Below are 22,783 nucleotides of genomic sequence, written 5' to 3' on the forward strand. Positions count from 1 at the left end.
GGATGCACTCTCTGAGCTTCTGCCAGCACAGAGCAGTGCATGCACCCACATACAGGTTACCAATGCTGTACTGTTTGTAGGAACAGGACTAGAATGGCTCACAGCTGCTTCTGATTTGGTCAGGATAGACCAAAGAGCTGCTTTCTCTGCCTAGAGTCGGTCACAGATCAGTCCCTGATACTGTAACAAAAGCCACAAATAAAATGCTGTGCCAAAAAGCTGGAAAAAACACAAGTCATTACTGGAGTTCTGGTCCCCAAGGAAGCTGAGCTTAAGACAAACCTACACCTGATGCCACGTATCAGAGTAGCATGGGTATGGCCTAACCAGCCCCATCTCTTTTCTTTGGCACTCAAAAGCTACTGTGCAGATCTTACTGCATTAACCTTCAGCTTCACTCGGACTCAGTCTGGGGAGCACATGTGTTTATGCTGATGTCAGTGGCCCATGTTTTCCAACCATGGAAAAAGCCTTAGAAACCAAAGGGGAAGAGCTGTGCTTCCCTCCAGAACAGTGTGCACATCTGCCATGCATTGATAAACCAGCCCCAGGGCTGCGACACATGCATTTCAGCAGTATGGGTGGAGACTTCAGGTCAGTCTTATCACCAAGGAAAGGGCTGCACAGTTTAAAAATGTTGACTTCGTCCCTCCCAGCCTACTTAAAAATTGCTGATTAGTTAAGTTTCTTGTAAAAGGCTGTATTTACCTCCAAAAACCTCCCAGACTTCCTCAGTTGAGTGTGAGAGGACTACAGACTTCACTTTCCATCTGAGGCCTTTAAGTGCTGCTCTTAGTGCACGAGTCCAGATGCTCCCACTTAGTTGCACAGGCACTTCAGCCTACTCAAAACTGAAAACAATAGCCCGAAGCACTGCAGATTGAATCACTTGCATAAACCAGATCTGTACTAGGAGGGGAGGGAAGTCCTATTACAAGAACCTGTAAGTTACCAGGCTGCTTACCCAGGAATGTATACAAGATAGGTTAGGCTTGTTTTAAATACCCTCAGAGAGGGTAGGAGTCATGTACTCTACAACAACTGGGAAAGTCACAATACTTTCCTGGTTGCTCTAATTGCAGAGACACAGCAACACTTCCTGCTGTACTTAAGGGAGGGCCTGGCTCTAAATGTTGCCAGACAAATTAAGAGGCTGAGGAGGATGAGTAGTTTATTGGCCTTTATACTGCCTAAACATACAACTTGGGAAATGTAATGATGAAAACCCAAAGCAAGAATTTTTAGTATCTCAGTGGAACAGTTGCAAAAGTTCCTCTCTTCCGAAAAGACACAGGGGTAAAATTCCGCTGTTTTTCACTCCAGAGACCACACTAGGGCACCTATATCATAGTGGTATTTATACGTAAGGCTTTCAAGCAGCAAAGTGAGACATTTCAGTAGGAAGGGAATGCTAAATAGCTCTCCTCTGTCCTGAACCTCACCTATTTCTCTTGCAAATATGCTTGACAAATGGAAGGGAGCAGCAACACAGCCGAATGTCTCCCCGATCTGCAAGAGGACATGGAGCCAAGTGCTCTGCGCAGCTGTCCTCTGCCAGTTGCCTGCAGCCTCCCCTCCCCTAACCTCACCCAATGCAAGATAAGCCCACACCATCTAACTTTCACACCTTTTGAGGGTAAAATGTTTGGAAATAAAGAGAAGCAAGCCTCAACGCTGTGTGGCTTTTAATCCCCAAATGTGCAGGCAACATGACATTAAAACAGAAAAATTAATAGTTAGTGGCTGTTTCTTCCCTTTAACTAATAACATAAATTTTGAAACTTGAAGTCACATGTTTGCTATACTATATATGGTTTCTCAGTATCAAATCTTTATAATTCAGTACTTGGCACTTCAGACTAAGATGTATAATGGGGAAATACTTGACTAAAATTATGTAGGAAGTACTGTGTAATTTCATTTTCTTCAGCAAGGAGGGTAGGAAGGTTGGACAATTAAAAAAAACCTAAGCAAAACTGGCCATAAATTTCATTTAGCTTGCCTTTCTTCAGAGGCTGGACTTTGTAGTCAGTCCTAGCTGCCTGGGAAGAGCTTAACCGCTAAATTCTGAGCCAACATCAGTAACAGCAGAGACACTACAGCTATGAAAAAGCCCCTTGTGCTTTTCCTCCTTTAATGACATTCTGGTGCTAGGGGTCTAATAACACCAGGCCTTCTGTTTGCAGATAATCTGGCTATATAGTATGAATTTTACATTTGCCTCCTCTCATATAATTTATTTTACTACTTTTTGTTGTAAATATTCCAAACCCACCCTCACATACCTTAGCTGAAATACACAAGAGACTTCGACTGCAAATATGTATGTAATTTTCAAATGTTAGTTTCTACAACTGTCTGCAGAGTAGTACATGTTCTGCAGATACTCCAGGAAACCTTCTCTGTCTGCAACATTCACTGAAAGCAAACAGGACAAAAAAAAAAAAAAAAAAAAACCAAAACAAAAAGCCAATGTTTGTATTGTGGGTAGGAGCTCTGAAACTTTAACAATGTAAAGGCCTCACCTCTGAACTGAAACTGTATTGTATTCTTCAATAGCCATATCTTTCAACAAAACTACTGCCAAAAATCAGACCTGAAAGTAAATTAACTCTTGTTTGAAGAGTTTACCATTTTTCTCTACTGTTACGGATGCTGTTCTTTGACACCTCTTTACTGCACTACTGGTTTCAAACACAAACTTGGTAATTTTTCTTTTATCTTGGAGCCTACAACAGCAGTAAAATATAATAAGCCAGGTGCCTGTAAAAGCCAAACATTCATCCTCACATTCATAATCTCAGAGAATTGCTTCCAATACAAAGGTCATGAGCACTGACTGGTTCACAAGAGCATAAACTCTTAATACATACTTTACCAGCCTTGTTTTTTTCCTCCCCACTGTGGAATCATAGAGCTAAATCCTTCCCAATTCCCAACTCAGGAATGAAGAGAGCTTTCACAAAACAGTTTCTAACCAGAATCTGCTAATGGTCTTGCTGTTCAGGAGTACGCAGACAGATCTCAAGCATCAGCACACAAAATTGCTTGAATCTCCTTCCTTTTCAACCTTGAAAAGTGCTGAATAATCTTACAGTTATATGCTAGACACAAAAATCAACACAGTCAGGATGTACATGCTGCTTTTTAAGTATACAGTAACTGAGATCTGCTTGAAAAGCATTTACACATCACTACCTTAAAAACAGGTTAACCAAGATCTTTGGTTTCACTCTGTTAAGTTGCAATTAACTGTCCTCAGCTTGCTTTGCTTTTGGATAGACTGCAGTTACATACAAATTGCAAAAATATTATAAATGTGGCCACCACAAAATGTAGTGCCGGGAATTCAGTAGTTATTGAATCTTACTCATTTCTAACTTAACTCGAAAGCCTTTGAAAAGGCTCTCCAAAGCCAGGGTTTTTTTTAAGCACCAGCCTGCTCCACACCACTCCCCAATTTTCCTAATTTTATTCAACAGTAATCAAGCAGCCAACCATTTTCCTGCTAAAGAATAAGTCACCTGTTAGAACAAGCCTTTCATGTGAAATTCATCACATCAGATATTGGCACCAAGATCAGGAAAACAAGCCAGTTTGAAGTCCAAGACAGAACAAGCAGCAGGTTAAAAAGTGAAAAATTTCAAACAATGCAACCTCATTTTCAAAATGGGCACAAATTAAGCATACCACAGCTGTGATGCATAAGCACCCATGGTGGCATTGTATTTAATCTGTGAGAAGACTGCTTATTACGCATTAATTTGGAGCAGCACAGGAGTGGCTGGGTGCTAACATGACATCACTTATTTATAATAACTCTTAATATCCCAAAAGAAAAGATAAGCTGAGGCACAGAGACAGTCAAAATGGCTGGTATCTTAATTCTACTCCTATCTCAAATTATCAGTTAGGCATACACGCATTTCTATCAAGTCAGAACAAGGATCTGCTAGAACACAGGAGATAGAGGAAATGTATCAGGATGCTGGAATTTGGGTAGTGGTCCACCTAGAAGCAGTGGTTTTCCTACCGTGGGCAAGTTAACAATAAAAGGTCAAAAAAAATGAGCAGGAAGGAGGGGGACTGAGAACCCTGAGGCAGACAACAGAAGTTACAGCCCTTGATAGTTTTGTTTTTATCTTCAGTAACAGAAGACCCAAGAGGGGAATCTAGCAGAGATTTCTCATTTCTGAGATTCTGAAAATATAGTAAAAAGAATCCAAATAATTGGGTAAGATAGGTTTCAGGAAAGTGAGCAGAAAATACTGATACTGTGGCCACATGCCTAATTCTGAACCTGCAATCTCACTACCAAGTGAACAGAAGTTCACTAAGAACTAGAGCTCATCACATGGCTTCTCTGAAATCATAAGCACCAGCATGAGCCAATTAATGCATGTATCTACCAGCTGAGGTTTCAATTACATTTCAACTAAAACTCTTCTGTTAATTTCGAATGGTACAAAGATCTATTAAACAACAGACTTCCACTTAACCAGAAGCTGACAGTAAGTTAGAGAAGACCACAGTTTATAATCAAAGGATTACTCTGAAACTACTTTAAAGTCCCCAAAGCAGATAACCCAAGTCATTTGGTAAGCAATACTTCTACCCCACAGCACACAGATCTCGACTTGCCATGTAGTAACTTTTCAGTAATCCACACCGAGACTCAGAATTGCACAGCCAACAGCAGTCAGCACTGATACAGCACTCTGGAAACAGCTGAATGCATCCAACAACAAACTCCTCGACCCTGAACACAAAGATTACGCACCTTTAGCTCTTCCAATACCTGTGTAGTTCCAGCTTGTGGTGCAAGCACCTGCTCTATCTTACAAACAGATTTCCTTTGATGTGTCATTTAAATCTGAAGGAAGACAAGCACAGCTGTTTGAGTCAGCTGCAGCAAGTTAAATCAAGTTTCTTGACAGTTCTGTAACAAACATGCTTCCACAACAGGAAACAATACAGGCAATCTAAGGAAGATTTTTTCGCCTCTGAAGAATTACCTGAAATTTTCATCTGCCTCCTTCTCCTGATCTAAAATTCTGACCCACCCACTATTGCTAGTAAATGAAGTTTTCATGTAAACACTCAGATTTAAGTTTATTCATACACAGCAAAAGTTCCACCTGCATATTAAAAACAAACAGATTAGAAGTAAATGTTTTATTCTTCCAACTAAATTCCAGTACTACAAGGGCAGTAAAACAATGATACACTGAAAAATTGCAGCAATAAACATTTGTTAAAGACTGATAGAATAAATAAAAACTACAAAAATGAGAAATCATATAAACCCATTCTTAACCCCCAAAAAAGTCATGGAATACAGAAATGCCCTCCTTCACTATTTCACAGGCAGTACTGTGGGCTATTTGCTTAAAATTGTCCTGGGATTACATTCTAACTTAACTGTGATTACAGCTTTGTTGTAGTGCACAGTTATGAAAACCACACTAACTTCAGTCAGAAGTGTCATTCTACATTTTTATTTACACAACCAGTGAAGGGCAACTTCTAGAACACCAGCTTTAATCCTTTACTTTTTCAAACTTATTAACATAAGAAGCCAAATTGTAATGATACAGCAAATGAGGCCACTGGTATTATTACAGGTAGCAAAGGTCCACATCCAGGTGGTACTGACATCAGGGAGCACTCCAAAACCAGTTGCTGCATAAGAGTGGTTGCCACTGACAAAAGCTTGAAATAACCTGTGTTCACAGGGGGAAAAAATATGGCATTGCTGCAAGTCTTTACTGGGACAGCTTGCAACAATAAAACAGGGTGTATAGGGCAGCCCACATATGCAGAAAGTGTGATTCATGAAACGTCTGGAAAGAGAAAAAAAACCCAAGAGTTAATGATGGAGTTAAATGCCAGCTCTATCACAAACCTGCTATGGCAATATCAAAACCTGCTTCAAAAGTAGAAAAACAGCATGGTATGGGAGACAGTTTTAGATGTTTTAAATAAAAGCGGCATTTCACCTCACATCTTCCTTTCAACCTCGGTCTTCCATATTATCAATTTAAAGTATTTTAACTTGGGGCCTAGCTGAAGCTTAACAACAAACAATGGCCGCTTAAATTATAGAACATTCAGTAATTTAATGCTGCTATAGGAACCAGAAGAAATAGATACTCACAACTGGCAGGCTGTTCTCCATATCGTCGCATGATTTGATCATGCGTGAACTTCACAAATGCGTCATATTGTTCTGCAAGCATGAAGCATTAGAAGTGTGAGTATATTAAGTTTAACTCACGCTGAAAAATATTCAAGGCTACTTTCTTATACATACAAATCATATAGATTAAACACGCATCCACTAACAGTAGTTTTAAGTGACTTTACACAGTTCATAGCTGCCATTTCCTTTTCATCCCAAAGAACAACAATGCAGCACATGTCCCCGTAATTAAAAGACTTCCCCTTACAAACTTCTGTAATGGGAAAGACAGTAATATGCTCAAAGAGAATTATGCTGCACATACACAAAGACCTCAATATACCTAACAACTGGCTAAGCATCAGACACTGTATTTTGAAGTAATCAAGTGTGCCCATTTCACAGATCTGTAATGGGGGCAGAGTAGTTAAGCAAACATGGCATTAAGGTCAGTGCTAGGGTTGGAAACATAACTTCTCTCTGCTCCTATCAGTACCTGATGTAAGAAAATTAATTTAATGAAATGGAAACACAGAAGTACAGGAAAGGGACTTGCTACAGAGTTAGAAATTCTTTTTGGTGACCACCAGAAAAATCAAAAGCAAATGACAAACTAAAAGGATGAAATGCTAAGTGACTAACACTTGACTAATTCCAATCACAAAAGTAGCCACAATAGGAGACATAGTTGACTGTGGACTTCATGAAAACAGCTACTGTATAATCTGAAATGAAATTTAGATATCAAACGTATTAATTTGGCTTTGAACTTAGCACTGTTATTTCCCAGAAAGATTATTCTTTCTATACACACATACATACAAATACATTCGCAATATTTTATTTAGTTTTAATATTGCACTCATCAGCAGGATATCACCTTTCAGAATTAGGAAATTGAACAAGGAGAGTAATATCTACCAGATGCCGCTCCTCTCCATTCCCCTTCCTCCCTTGTGGAAAAATACATGTGCAGCAATGTGGGGTGTTCTGAGAAAAGGGCAAGGTCAAAGAAGGCAATCTTCAACCAAAAATGCAGTTAGATTTGTAGTGGTTCCTAGTCCCACAGGTTTGCCCCATTAAAGTCCCCATCCTCTTGCAGGGATGAGCTTCACCTTTGAAGTAAACAGGGTATCAGTAATCAGCAAGTAGTGCAGCAGCAGCCCAAAGTACGGACCTGACCCAATGATCTAAGGACATTCAACCCCTGACTGAAGGGGCCCAGGGTCATGGCAGCCAGTTCCCTTCTGCCCACAAGCAGGACCTCTGTTTCACTGCAGTTCTGACTGATGGCTTTTCAGCAGCCATGCGAGGATCTTAGCCAAACAACAAAATAACACAAAGAGCAGACTGAAGGATCTGTTGCCCAGAAACCATTTCCAAAAATAACAGCAACTAGAACTTTTCCTAAAAGTATGTATTAAAGGCCAGAAACTAACTTGCAAGCTTTCTTCTTTAAAGGTTTAAGTCAACATACACAGCTGCTTTGTAGCATCATCATTGTTAAAGTTACGGCTTTGGAAATTTAAAGAATCCACAGTTACTAAAAATCCCCTTTCTTGTGGCATTCAGATTAGGAAAGTTAAGCAATCCAAAGGCAAGAGCAGCCTACAGTGAACTGTGTGAAAATTTAAGTGAATGCTTGTAAAGATACTTACACCACTGGCATCCTGTATCATACATAGGTTCTAAGTATCTATTTTAAGTGAAAAGGTGGCTAAATGCCACGAATACAAATATGATTACTATACTCTACAACTTGACCTTTAGTATAAAAAGCTGTTTTTCACAAACAAGTTCTAGAAAACCTTTTGAGCTAAAGTTTCCCTTAGCCCCTTACATTCTTTCTCTGTTTTTAAAATATGCAAAGGATCTTGCAAACCCAAGTTTATGCTAACACAGTGGTTTCAGGTAACAGAGGCAGGAGGGGGAATCAGGGCATTACAGTGATCTAAGTTTTCCATTTATCAAACACTCACTCTGCATGAAAGGCAACTCTGCTCACAACATGGGAGAGGGGGGAAAAAAGGCAGTATCTGGCTAACTACCTACAAGAAAATTGTGATTCAGCAAGGAATGAGGAAAATATCTGAGATCCAAACATTCAGCTAAGGCACTTTAAAGAACCTATTCAATTGAGATTTATTACAGAATTTCCAGTTACATTTCCATTGACTTCACTAGTTTGTAAGAATGAGTATCACCTTACTATACAAAGTCTAGAAAAAGATATAATCATTCTGTCAGCAAAAAAACATAACTGGTCTTCTATGTAAGGAATTTTTTAATTCTTTTGGCAGTGTCTCTTTCTAAATTCCCATATAATGCTGAAAATTTATGATTGGCTTGATATATGGGATGCAGTAACATGATCTTTCTAATAGCTCTTTTGGTGACCACCATCGTAAGAACAAGTAAACCTAACGCGTCTCACTGTAAACCACAACCCTCCAAACAGAAACCATGCCCCCTCCCTTCCCAAAAAAAAAAAAAAATTCCCTTTGGGACTGACAGATGGAGCACATGTAAGGAACTTGCCACAGGGGTTCCTGCTGTAAAGAACTACAAGTTTGTACTCAGAAAGTGTCTGGAACAAATGTAAATATACCTGGTCTTCAAATGGTTATTATGATCACTGGTAACTGAAATGCATTTAAGAGAATGCAAGAAATGACCTCATTCCTATCATATATAAATTAGAAGAAAAAAGTTCTACAGAGTCCTAATTCATCAGTCTGAAGCAGGTTAAAAAGAAAACAGCAGAAATTGAACATTAGGCCCAAAGCAACAGAAGTATTTAGGGCTCTAGTTAGAGTTGTAAATAGATGTAGATTTAAGAGGGACTTAGAACTATAGTCATTTCTTACAAAGCAATGGCAGATCAGCAAGCACAGAACATGAACAGAGGCTCAGGTGCACAGAAAATACTGTCACAGGCAACCCACAAGCCTGACACAAGTCTGGTGACTTTCAGTATGGACATGCCTGTAGGTTTTATTCCCACACCTGAAGAGATTTGCAAACTTTAATTCTGATATGTTTTCAGGTGGGAAGCAGAACAGCCACAGGTATTCAAAAGCAGGTTTGATGTACTCAGATGTTTGTTACCATCACACTGAACATTAAATTAGACACCGAATCATACTGTGAAGGCACCTACCTCTGAATGCAACAGAACTTAGGTGTTCAAATGCTAGCAAGATGCTTAGAAGTAGAGAACTTCAACAACTAAAGAAAGGTCATAGTTACAATGCTGACATGAACGATTGATCCTTATGAAAAGGTAAGTTGGCATCAGGCGCCAAAAATACCAGCTGAATGACATGAAACACAACAATCAACACAGAGCACCAGAAATGCAGCTAAACTACTGACACTCCGGCAGATACCAAACACCGCTGGCAGCAGCGTAATGGTAAGTACTGGGAAGAGCAAGGGAAACCTTAGGTACTGTCTTCTTGCCAAATTCCAGAAAAAGGAAGTCAGTTCCCAAGCAGTGTGGGGGGGGAAAGTCCTTCACAAAGAGCTCTTAAGCCAGTAGAATAGAAAGTCTTTCTGGCAAAAACACGAGGAGGAAATGATCAATTAAACATGATAGCAAGAGAAAGTTCTATCTGAAATAAAACCACTGTTTCCATTGATTAGTAATACCCAGGAGTCATAGTTTCTATCCAAGGCAGCATAGAAGAAAAAAACCTATCAAAGAGACTACACATTTTTTCTGTCCTGTATGCAATCTCATTCCTTAATCAGATTAGGTCAGAAAAAACAGCATAACACAAAAATGAGTTAAAGTTTTAAGCTTTCAAACTCATCCTAACACATTATTTTGAACTATAATATACCTGCAAGTTTTGTGGTCAAAATTTCTTCATACTCTTCACGGATTTTCTCTTCACGCTCTTTCAGCAAACGTTCACAGATCATTCCAACTTGTCTGAGAGTAAACAGGGGCTGTTCTTTTTTCAATGGTGATGATGCTGCAGATGAAGTACCTAAGATTAAATATTTGGGCATACCAATTTACACTTACAAGTAGTTCAGAACCATTTTTATAATCAGTTTTCTTCACATCTTTTACATTAAAGAAACTTTACAGAACACTTGGAGAAGTCTTTCTCTGCCACTTGAACACTTCTAATTACTATTAAAAGTAAAATTGGACACCCAAAAGGAAGACATCTACAATGCACAATACGCACAGGCACCAAAACACCAAGAGTGTTACACAAACACTGTGAACACCATTTACATGGCAGCTGACATTTACAAATTTAAGCTTCTATTTTATGTAAAAATTACAGTACAATGTATTTTTGTAAAGACAGCTGCTTTGCCAAAGCCTATTACAGTATCAGTGGCAGGGTACGCAGGATGGTCTCTTGAATACAATGCAAGCTTTGTGTCCTACTGATTCTTAAAATGAGAAGCTACAATCTTCCAGATCAATGCTAGTATTGCCAAAAAAAGCAACAGTAACTGGTGAGAAGGTGCCATAAACCACCAGATATCTAGGGAAAATTATTTATGCAAACAGAGTCTAAGAACACAGAGCAGAATTGCACAGAATTTTCTGAGTACCTGGCAAAGCTGGTCCAGTAAGCAGAAATGCATGTGGCTGTGCATCAGTAGAACAACAAGGATCTGTCTGCTGGAAGCTATTTTCTAAGTGTCTCCTCTTCTGCATGCGTTTGTACTCCTGTTTTATGTTGTACAGAATTTGTTCTAAAAGAAAAACAATAAGAAAATTAAGCCTAAAATAATCACATTTCAGTATGTCACAACTTTATTTCAACTCAAACGCCAAACACTGTAGACAATTAACAGATGATAAACGCTAAACTCTTAAAACATGGCCTTTTATACACGTATAAAAATTAGTCTACAGAACTTCTACTGGTATTCATCACCTTCCCTTCATACATTCAATTTGCAATCATCTTTCTCCCCCAGACAGTGTTTATCGTTCATACAGTTAAGGGTAACAAAAGACTCCAGAATAAAACATGTACATGAAATACCATTCCTCTCTGTATAGTTACTGGCATATAGGCAGCAAAGTGGAGAGGAAAACAGTTTAGACAGAATATGCATAAAGCAACTACTGCTTAAAATCTCAAAGAATTGGCAACTGACAAAGTACAAAAACCTTCCAGAACATTTTTGACAGCCTCAGATCTAGCCAAACAAACACAATGGACAGATCAAGAGTCTCTCTTAAAGGAGTACGGCAATATGTAGTTCAGAATTTGAATAAAATACAATGAATAAAATACAGCAAGTGCTTTTAATAATCTCATCTCCATTGTAGAAGTACAAGGAAAAAAGTAATCCTTGCAATAGAACTATCAATCCCATGTGCCTTCTCTCTGAAATTCCATGTAACAAAAGGCTCTCAGGTACATCAGTGCCCTAACTGCATATCCTTTGGCAATGTAAAATATTAAAGAAAAAAAAAAAGCCATTTTCTATTTTTTACAGGAGACTTTCACAGAAGGAGACTTCCAAAGACTCCCTCTTTATGAGAATTCTTACTTTCAAATGCTCAAACGCATTTTAAAAAAATTCCCTACAGTATAGTCTTCCATGGAGACTTCTAGACTTTTGGCAAAGGCAGCTTTCCAGAACTCAGATACATACAAATCAATGTGATCATGTCAGAGTTGCAAAGGACTCCACTCACTCAGTACCTTCCTACTTCTGTTCAGCATTTTGCCAATACAATACCATGAAAACTTCTTAACTAATTTTCAGGTTTGTAAACAGTACGCTATTGAGGCTCCTTAGTTGAACATTTTCTAGTAAGCAATCATGTGAAGTAAGTAACTTCAGTTACCAGCTTATTCAGTCAGTGGCTGAAGCCTATGCTAGACCAAGCAGAAGCAAACATTTGCCAATTCCTAGTTCAGAGGTTTAACTAGTGCGGTAGTTCTTCAATTCTGTAAATCAGTCTGGGGGCTTCCAACTCATACAAAGAGAGGAAACTTTTTCCAGTCATCAGGAATACCAGCATTTTCAGCAAAGGACCTTGTTTCCATTTTGTCCATTGATGAAGGCCTTGCAGTATATACCTTTTCAGTCCCATGCCTACAGTGCTTGTACAATTTTCAGCTCCCTCAAGGGGGTTAAATAACTTGGTTCAAAGCAAAAGCAGAAGACATAATAAAGAAGCACAGTAGGGAAATGAAGGAAACTAGGAGAAAGTGGGGAAAAAAGTACTCAAGGGTGGCTGGAGGATTCATACTTTTTGTAGGACAAAGGTACATACTACACTCCAGTGTGGTACAGAAATACATAAATCAGGTTAAACCAAGATGCAGTCAGGCTTCCAAAATTAAATAGAATTCCACGTAGAATTTGTCATGCGCATACACACTGCATCGGTTGGAGAATGGCCCTGCAACATTTTTACTCAACAGCATTATGGTGGTAAAACAATACCTTTCCTCAGAATCAAGTGCTGTTCTAGCTGAAGCAATACTGCATAATTTTGAGTGGGAACCAAATTAGCTCATAAGATAACATCTGTCCTAAAGCATGTCTACAGGATGAGAAACGTGACTGCAAACATTCACACTGTATTTACATTAACTGAAGAATGTAATAGATCACATGCATCCTTCACTACAACTACGTGGTCTTGAGCATACTTTCCAAATTCCGTATGAGCTGCAAAAACATCAGCCAAATTTTGGGTGTAACAACTTTGATAAAATCTTCTCTACAGCTCTCCTTTATATTATCTTTTTGCAGAAACATCCTCAAACCACATTAACCACCAAAATCATTAAGAAAAAAAAACGTAAACAGACTCTGATCAATGGATAAAACTCCAGGAGTTAAAACAATAATCATCAGCCAGGTTTCCTCCAGCCCTAACTACCCCTACAAATTAAATAGGAAATAATTCAAAGAAAATGTTAAAATACCAGTCAGAATAGAAGGAGCAAAAGCAACATATCGGGGGGCACGGACAGGGGGACGACCGACAGGGAGGGGAGGTGGAGAAATCAGGTACTGACTTTGGGAAAACAGTAACAACTGGGATAGAAAATAAGATCTGTGCACCAAGGATACATGATTCTATTCCAAATTATTTTGAATTGTGGACACAGAAGTCTCAATGATATTGAAGTAGTTTCATCTACTTCTAATTTGGCAACACTTTTTAACTTGCCATCTTCAAATTTTGCTCTGATAATCAAAAATCTCAAGAAATGCTACTGACAGATACATTGGGAGATCCCTATCCTGACAAAACCACTTTGACAGTTTGCATTACTGTAACTTCAGGTAAAGGTATAAAACTAAGCAAAGTGGGATGGAAGAGGGGACTATTTAAACATGACAATGCACTGTCTACATTGCAAACAGCCACCAGGAGAAAAAAGCCTGAAATCTGAAGTCCTGACTGAACCCTTGTTGAGCATGTACATAACCTGGTTTGGTAAACAGTATTCCTCTACTTAGCCTAACTTAGGAGATTTAAGGCACTATTGCTCAGCACAGAGAACTGGGGTACAAGCTCTACTCAGTACTGTGCTGCTAGCAGGCAAGATGACTGAGAATGACTCATCTCATACTTCCCAATCCCCATCATTTGTAAAATGGAGATCAATAGTCAAGAAACACAAGTTTCACACAGCATCAAACTGTTCAATGACTTTTCACATGAATGATCAGACTAGTAATGCTTCAAATTAAGCAGGCACATTTCTGCAGCAGCAAAGACTGAGTAGACATTTTTATTAGCATATAGTGACATAAAATCTATGCCTTTAAACAAAACTACTTCACTGTGAAGTGAAATGTAAGCTTGCAAATATTTATTACTGATTTTAAATGAAAATCTGAATGCCAAATTGAATTATTTTGTCTTTTTAAAAAAAAAAATCTAGGAGAGTAAGAAAAGTTGTTCAAATGCACCAAGTTACTTCTGGCATTTACAGTTTTGCTTAATAAATCCACAAAAATATGTCTGATGAACAAACATATTATGTTCAAAACAGCTTTTATAGCATCTCAGCACTTGAAAGAAGCCATGAAATACTAAGGCAGTGCAAACCAGACAACTTTTGAACAACACCTATATTGCATTCAACTGACTGTAAATCCCTTTAAAATTCTGGCCCAGTTAAAGCCTAGAGTTAGCAGATCTCATTCACCAACCTAATTTTGAGTGCAGAAAACCTTCCTGCCTTTTCAAGTTTAGTTTCTTAACTTCCTTTACTCCCAATTAGCTGACTATGCCCTTTGCAGTTGACAACTGAATTAAAACATGCATTTAACTTGCGTCAAACGCAGGGCAGGTTTTTTTATGTGTTACTCAATATGGAGGCCCAAAATGTCTTTTTCAACAATGCCATGCATTTTAATTAACAAATTATTTTATATATAAAAATTTAGAATCTGAAAGTGTACTCATTAAAGACAATCTAATCTAAGGGAGCTTCTCTAAGACTATAAAACTGAAGTTAGAACTTGAATCATATATATTAGAACTTGAATCATATATATTAGAACTCATTAGATCTTTTAAATAAAGACTTGCATCCATCTTATAGGTGCTGAAGTTCAAATCAGACATTGTATGTCAGGCAATAATTTCATTTATGAGATGACAAAAGGAATATATTTAATATGATCAAACACACATCACCGTGGCCTATCCTTGGTGTCTTTTTAATTTCACTTTACCCTCTGTGCTCAGCATTTCCTACTGGTTAGAGGTACCTCTGAAGGCACAGCGCTAGCTAACAGGGGAACACCAGGCAGAGGTGCTGAAAGTGAAAATTAGGCCTGCTGAATCTAATCTAGGGTAGTAGCAAGAAAAAGCCACATTGCTTATACACTGAAATTAATTAGTACTTCATAAATTATATTTCAAATTCAAGATGACCATGAATCCCCGTCAGTTAGGCAAGACTGTATTATATGCCCCCTTCTCCTCCTTCAGGTTCAAGGCTAAGATAAGGAATGACAAAGATTGATACTGTCTCACCATGACCACTAAAGGCATAGAAGATTCAGTTAAATACACCTGAATATAATGAAATGCATAGATACTCTTTTTTTATGTAGAGCTCTGTGTACTAAGACCATAAAGTTGAGTACGTATGTTAATGAAATACTGCATTAAGATGAAGGACAGCATTCATGCCAGTCTTCTTTCAGAATTTGAGATATGACTCGGGGAACCAAAATTTCACATTTCAGCTGCTTTCACACCCAATGAAGAGTGGATGAAACATGAAGGGGGCAATTCAGAATTCAAGTTTGACATCTGAAACATGATCTGTCACACTAATGGATTACAAAGCCAAATATTAATTTCCAAGGACTGATGCCTTCTTACTTCCTCTAATTCATGATAAAAATTCAAGTTATTCTTTTTCAAAGTTCTGTCATCTAATTACTTCATCCTGACCTGTAATTACCTAGAAATTATGTACAAAGGAAACAGCAGTTCAACTTGAAAAGGTAACAAGGCAAACTATTTTCTCCATTTTAATAACCGCTTATCAACTATGAAGGTGCTGATTGTTTCCCCTGAAGGATGTTTTTTCTTGGGGGGGGAGGGGGGGCTTCATTTTTAAACTAGCAATCTCTCATTTCAGTTTCTGGCTTCTCTCATTTAGCTGAAGGAAACTTTGGCAAAACACATAGGAAGGTGACTCAATAGGCTGAAATCAGAGTAGCAGTTTTCCTGGCCCGAAATGGAACCTAAAGCTCGTGTTTCAGTTTGCAATGTCACCATTCAACATATGCATTCAAACCTGAACCATGCCTGAGATTTCCTCTAAGTGAATCAATCAAATGCTATCCTGATGTCAACAGCATGCATCTTCAGGGATTTCAGCTCCTGTTAAAGCAAAACTGCTTCACTGTCCTAGTTGAAGTTTATAACATTTCCATTAGGCCACCATCCTTATTCAACATTTAGTTTATGCTACCACATTCCTAGTTTTGGCCTCCCCACAAGACTACTGACATACAACATTAATTTTAAGAAGCTAGCTTCCCCTAAGAGCAGCACTGCAGCAGAGCAATGGGCAACAGTATTCTTCACTTTTTATATCTACTTAACCAGGGAATCCACAGGCACAGACAGAAATTAAAACAATCCAGATATTCCTCTTACTCTCTTGCTTTGGTCATAGACATCAATCACTCCAGTTCCATTTCTTAATTAGGCATGGTCTGTGAGACTTCAGTAATAGAAAATGTATACTTTTGGAAATCATGCTCACCTCAGAGGAGCATGCTCTAAGCACCAGAACCCTGATAATGGGTACATACTGACACTTCACAGCCGGTGTCTATAGCTACAGAACAGACGGAAGCAGCTCGCAACACACTCTGTGGCACAGAGCTGGCCACCTCACGAGATCCAATTACTCAAGGTCTCAGGCTGACGAAGGTTCTGGTTCTCCCACAAGTCGGATGCTCACATATGCATTAGCTCATTCTGCCAATGTGTTATTTCAGGAAATCCCAGTTCTCCTGATCAAGGGGTTGAGGAATGAAAAATAAATCAAGCAATGCAAAATGTATTAGCCACAGCAATTAGATCTTTCTCTTCACATAAAAAAATGTCACATTGCATTTATCAGACTTGCCACTGAAACAAAAAACTGCTTCAACATTTTATGACATCTACAACCAAGGGTATTTAACATTTATAGTCACCACAGGCATCCATATAGAAATTTCTCATACAAATTAAATTATCAAGTCCAGATGCAGCCATTATGTGCTTTTTCTTTTTTTTTTTTTAAGGGGTGGGAATGTTTTGTTTTTTAAAATCCTAATGATTTCTGCAATACTGGAGCACAATGAGAAACTTGGCATCTCTCCAAGATAATTTAGCAATAAATACACATGCAGATAAATGTTAACAAAACAGAAATTAAGCAGAAAGAGATGCAGCACTACTAATATGTCACATTCCAAAGCCACTAGATCTGTTCATTTAAAAGCCAAATGTGTACTTGGCCACTGTCTGACCAAGTTTCAGACAGAAGTAGTTAAGTTTGCCCAAGAGGGCAACTGAAAGGTCATAGGAGGACAGCCTATAGGGAAGACTAACAGTTCTTCCTATTCAAAAAGGTCAAAGTCATTTTCTTGCATTAACTTTGAAAATCTGTGCTAATTAGATCATTTTTTCCCCCAGATTATTCTGTGAAAGAAAAAGGTATACATTAAAGACAAATTTATCTACCTTCTGTTTGTAAAGAGTCCTTCATGAGAGAGGGGCTCTTACAACCAACTCCACTTGCCATCTTTAACTAGAGACATTCGCCATACAACTGCCATTAGAGCAGCAAATACCAATTATGCATATTCATTACTAAATACTGCATAAATTCAACGGTTTCTATATTCCGTCAAATGTTCGACATTATCTCTGCTTGGATTTCAACCAGTGACCAGAGCTGAAGGACTGTTCTCAATAACCCCACCCACTACAATTTTTTGTTTGCAACATCAGTTAGTTGCTGGGGAAGTGTTGAAGCAGATGAATGTTTCAGATGGAGGAAAAATTGCATGTGCAGATGCAAAAGTCTGTGGATTTTTAAGCAATTTCACAAACTTTTAAAATACAACATTCTTTTTGATTCTACAAAGTTCTAGCTGCAAGTTAACCTCTGATTTTGGGTGAGGAGTATGGAAAAAAGCTACTGATCTGTTTGTCTTCTCAGTTACTACGTATCATGAATTAGGAGATTTAAATCCCTAAGGTCAACATTATCTCTCCCTCTCCCCCCCCCCCCATTTCTTCGGGCTGTATTTCCCACTGTAGCTTCAGTCTCAGAAATATCCAGACATGCAGGCTTTCTAACACTGACCTGCCTTTGAATTTAAAGTACAGCTTAAGTGTAGTTTATTCTTTTTTCTTTTTTTTCCCTCAGAACATAATCTTTCATCAGGGTAAAACTGCAAATAATGGTTCTACAACATCCAGCAGAGAGCAGGAAAAAAAAAATACTGCCACTGCTTCCTCCTTTCACCCTCTAGAATTCATTTAACAGCTTAAAAACAGGACAGCACCCTTAGGACTTCAGAGGAAACTGAACATGTACAATGCATTACCCACAGGCATCCAAATCTGAGTGCAGTTGTTCTGGTCATAGAAGAACAATCTCATTTATAGCTAGAACTTACATGAAAGTAAAATTCATCTGTAGTATTCAAGCAGTAGAAAATTCTTTCAAAACTGAACCCATCTTATGCCAGACAGATACGTTCTGCACCACTTACCGTGAACACAGTTTTAAAACATAATTCTAGATGCAAACAATGGTATCCAAAAATTAGCAAACAGAGTACGCTCAAGCCAGTAAGCACAATTCCACAGAAAGTACAGACGTAAAGCCACAATTAGTTTGGCTGCCAAATTCATTGAGAAACTGGAAGTGACCTAACAGCTGTTCAAATAACCACAAAATATTAAAACACTCTTGTGAGAGATAAATTTCATCTTGAATAAGCCTACCCTCTCTCAAACAGACATACCGTTTATTTGTCTATGACCACTCTATAGAGACAGCTGTTTTCTCATCTGACTACCACACTGTATTCTTAGTTCTCAGCACCCCCCTCAATCAATCTGTAGTCTGCTTCCAGATAACTAATTTTTGAAATGATTAACCATGTGGTAAGAAGTTCTGGCACTTATATAGTCTCTACTGGGTGAAGTTAAACACTACCAGGACAGAGTATCAAATAGAAGAAAAATGCTTAAGCTGAACTTAAAGTATCAGCATCAGGTTTTATATCCAAAGCTCTGATTTCCTATGATCATTAATTTGCATTACACAAAATTCAGACAGACACTTTTTAAGTGCTGGAAACCTAAGCATTACAGTAACATGCTGAGAAAACCATAAGTGAAGTCAACTGAATTCTGGCTATTGTTATTAAATTTCCCAATATAAAAACTGAACAAAATGGTGACTCAGTTGGGAACACTTTTAAAGTCAGACTGGAATTCTTTTCACACACAGAGCAAGATTTATCTGACCCAAATGCAGACATCTAAATCAGAAACGGTCATGTAAATTCATTTTACAGTCAACGGAAAGCAATACATATTTCTACAGCATGCTTTGCCTCATCCTAAGTCAGAGCTCTAGAATAAACCAGCTGTTTCTTCCAACTGACTATCAAGAAAACCACAAATTATTAGGTCAGATGTACATTTACGAAATTAGATGAGATGAATCCCACACAATCTTTCAAGTGTCCCCTTTAAAATGATAAGCTCTATTTTGTTCGCTGATGGTCAAAATGAAAGATACACAATGTCATAATACCCCTAAATTCAACTGAAAGCAAAAACTAAGCAAGCTGCTTAACAGTCACATTTGCACTAGCACTGTACAAAGATTTTTTTTCTTGTAACAGAAACCATAGAGGGAGCTTTTAAGCAAAAACCGTGTAAACGTGCACAATTTATAAATGCTTCAAGTTTTGCTCAAGAGCATTCAAGTGCTGTAAGAGACATTTTTATTTACTGTCCTTCACTTTTCATTACATTATCCAAATGGCTTACAGAATTATCAGTACAGAATTACCTTTTCACATGGATTACCACCTGCACCTCCGATTTTCTCAAGAGAAGATGAGGCCTGTATTTGCTTAAGTTCAGTAACATTTTTGTCTTTAAGAGCTTCAGAATCATTAAGATAGAAGCTTAGGTATTACCTCAAATACCGCTGTAGGTTATCTCTGCTGAAAATTGTATTGATTTGTCTCCTTTCAGTGATACATGTTTGCTGGCCAGACAATATTTATATTAAATATTTGTAACCTAAGCTCTCCAAATCCCAAAGAAACAAGCCAAAAGATACCCTTGCAATGAAGCAACCATTATCTTCTAAAAATAATCAAATCAATTCTGATTTTAAACACCTATCTCAAAGTATATGTAATGCCTCACTGTACCAGGGAGTGCCGTCCATCACAACTCTCATCCCAGACCGCTGACTCATTCAAGATCTTTTCCTAGAGGTGCAAAAAAATATCAAGACACTGATGCCAAGTGTAAGCACCTTGTATGCCATCTATATATTTCCTCCATAGCAATTTTTTTGAATTTGATTAAAACCTGTGAAAAAATATATTCTATTCTACAGTTTTCAGAACGAAGAATATTGAAACAAGGCACTGTCCTACAGGGAGGAGATGGCAATTTGAAAACACATTCAAACTTACTGCTCGGTAATACTAGCAGTAATCCGGGGCCAACTTTTGCATAAAAGGGAGTATCGAATGCAACAGCAGAAGGAATTCAGCTGCAACAACTGCAGAGGGCTTTTTTCCTGCACACAAAGGACACAGATCCATACCTCAGCACTACAGCCACTCATGGCTGCGAGCTTAACCGTTCTTAAGTGCATTACTGGAAGCTACCCACTAGACTAACCATAGCAAGGGCCAATCAATCCTGCGTGCCCAGCCAAGATTCATTCCTTTCTTCTCTCCCTACTCGCTGGTAAAACGAACTCGGTTGATTTTTAATTGACAACAATTACACAAGCAGACCTGGAGCTTTTAGGGCCACCGGTTGACTCATCTCTCACACGTTAACAATGTGAAAGGGTTTCGTTCTCGCCCAACGTCTCCGAGACGAGAAGACTGCCCGATTCCATTTTAGCTGCCCTAAAGGCAACTCTCACCCTTGCACACAATCGCCTTCATCGCTCGGTTTTCCTACAAAACTTTAAGGATGCCACAGAATGGGTCATCCGGGACCGTGGCAGGCATTAAGGGACTGGAAGCGGAATTACCCCTTTGTTTTATCTGCTTTTGCCTTTTCCCACTGGCGTTTTGCGGGTGATTGATGACAGGCCGCCCTCCCTCCCCCCCCCCCCCGATGTCTGAGCAACGGGAGGAGGTGCCGCCGCCTCGGCTCGGGCAACGCTCGACCCACCGATAATGGCTGCAAGAGATCGATGGGGGCCCCGCTGAGAGGGGCTCCGGGCGCAAGCTGGGAGCGGGAGCGAGCCCGAGCCCCAGCCCCATCCCCGCCTCCGCAGACACCACGGCCGCCACCACCAGCCCCCCGCCGCCCCCAGCGTTTCCGCAGCTTGACTCGCCCCTGCGGCTCTCCTTGCCACATCCAGGCAGCCGTGGAAGAGGAGAAAAAAATCCTCCGTGCCCGTCCCCGACGCGAGGAAAGCCGGCCTCCCCCTTCCCTCGGCACCGGATCAAGCCTCCCCCACCAACGCCCCCCCGCTTCCCTCGCTCGGGTCCCTTTCTCCGGTCCCTTTCCTATGGCCACCCGCCCGCATCGGCTCAACCCGCCCCCCCCCCCTTCCTCGCCGTCCCTCCTCCCCCTCTCCTGCTGCAAACGGCCATTTCTATTGTGTCTCCGCCGCGGCGGTGCCAAGCCGAGCAGGGATCGCCCCGGCCCCCGCCGCTGCCAGCCACACAACCCGACAGAAAATGGCTGGAGGGGGACGCGAGACCCACCCTCCCCATCCCTCTTCTTCCTCCTCCCCCCTCCCCGGTCGCCTTCCCGGCACCCTGCCCTGCGCACCCGCCGCCCCCTCCCCGCCGAGGTCCCCCCGCCGCCGCCCCGCACCCCCACCCCCCCACCGCCCCGGGGGGCTCCCGGGCACGGCGGGGCCGCGTCCCTCACCTGTGGTGAGCCGGGACGACACCTCTCCGAAGGGCGAGGGCTCCATGCGCAGGTATTTCTGCGGGGAGGCGGCAGCGAAGGAGGAGGAGGAGGCGGCGGCCGAGGCCGGGGCTGACAATGGCGCACATCGCCTCCGCTTCGGGGACGCCGGGCTCAGCAGCGGGTCGAAATCCAGAGTCCTTTTCAAAGTGGCGCCGCAAGCCATGGCGCGGGGCGGCGGCGGGGCGGAGGAAGGGGGCTCGGAGCGAGGGGCAGGGGAGACGACGGCGGCGGTGGTAGCAGCAGCCGGCCCTGCCCAGAGGCGCCTTCCCCGCTGTCTGGGGTGGGCTGGGGGGGAGGGAAGGGAAGGCGGCAGGGAAAGGAGGGGGCAGCTGCGTCAGGGCCTCCGCCGCCTCCCTGTCGGCCTCTCTCTGGGGAGCGGCCCCGGCCCCCCCAGCGGCTCCGGCTCGGCCGGCTGGATCCCCGCTCTCGCCGCCCGCCCTGCCCTGGCCGGGCCGGGCCAATTCCGCCCGCGGCCGGTGGCGGGGCGGGAGCTGGGCCGAGGGGCGCAGGGCCGGGCCCGGCTACCCGGTCCGGGGCCGCCGATGACGAGCGATGGCGGCGGGGCCCGGGCAGCGGCGGCGGCGGCGCTTCCCTCTGTGACTCCCACACCAGCAATATGGCGTCAATAACAACGCCTCGGATTCAAAAACCAGCCCCCCGCACTGCGCCTGCGTTCCTGGGGCGGTGGCGGCCGCAGAGGCTCAGGGGACTCGTGGTTTCCCCGCCCCGGCAACGCGGCTCGGCGGCGGGGCGCCCGCAGGGGCGGCGGGACTACAAATCCCGCCGTGCTCCGCGCCGGCCTCCCCGGCTTCCGGGTTCTGATTTAAATCCCCCCTCAGAGGCTGCGGTGTGGGGTGCGGGTTAAAGGACGAGGCTGCGGGGACGGGGCGGCGGGGCTCAGGGCTCAGCCTCGG

At 41.2% G+C, this 22,783-nt stretch overlaps 1 protein-coding gene across 5 annotated transcripts; it reads right to left on the reverse strand.

Moving 5' to 3' along the window:
- Positions 1-5,160: 5,160 nt before the first annotated feature.
- AKIRIN2 (akirin 2) lies at positions 5,161-22,514 on the reverse strand. Of its 5 annotated transcripts, none has more exons than XM_072855436.1 (5): positions 21,828-22,509; positions 10,763-10,906; positions 10,027-10,161; positions 6,158-6,229; positions 5,161-5,843 (listed from the first exon to the last, which is right to left on the reverse strand). In XM_072855436.1, the coding sequence occupies exons 1-5, from the start codon at positions 22,030-22,032 to the stop codon at positions 5,833-5,835; spliced, it is 567 nt and encodes a 188-aa protein (XP_072711537.1). In that variant the 5' UTR covers positions 22,033-22,509; the 3' UTR covers positions 5,161-5,832. The 5 variants fall into 5 exon arrangements, with proteins under 5 accessions (XP_072711537.1, XP_072711535.1, XP_072711532.1 ...); XM_072855434.1 differs by having other exon boundaries at positions 10,027-10,176; positions 21,828-22,506; XM_072855431.1 differs by lacking the exon at positions 5,161-5,843 and having other exon boundaries at positions 6,096-6,229; positions 10,027-10,176.
- Between the last annotated feature and the right edge of the window lie 269 nt (positions 22,515-22,783).

The sequence above is a fragment of the Ciconia boyciana genome, chromosome 3 (assembly GCF_034638445.1).
Source record: "Ciconia boyciana chromosome 3, ASM3463844v1, whole genome shotgun sequence".
Taxonomy (NCBI): domain Eukaryota; kingdom Metazoa; phylum Chordata; class Aves; order Ciconiiformes; family Ciconiidae; genus Ciconia; species Ciconia boyciana.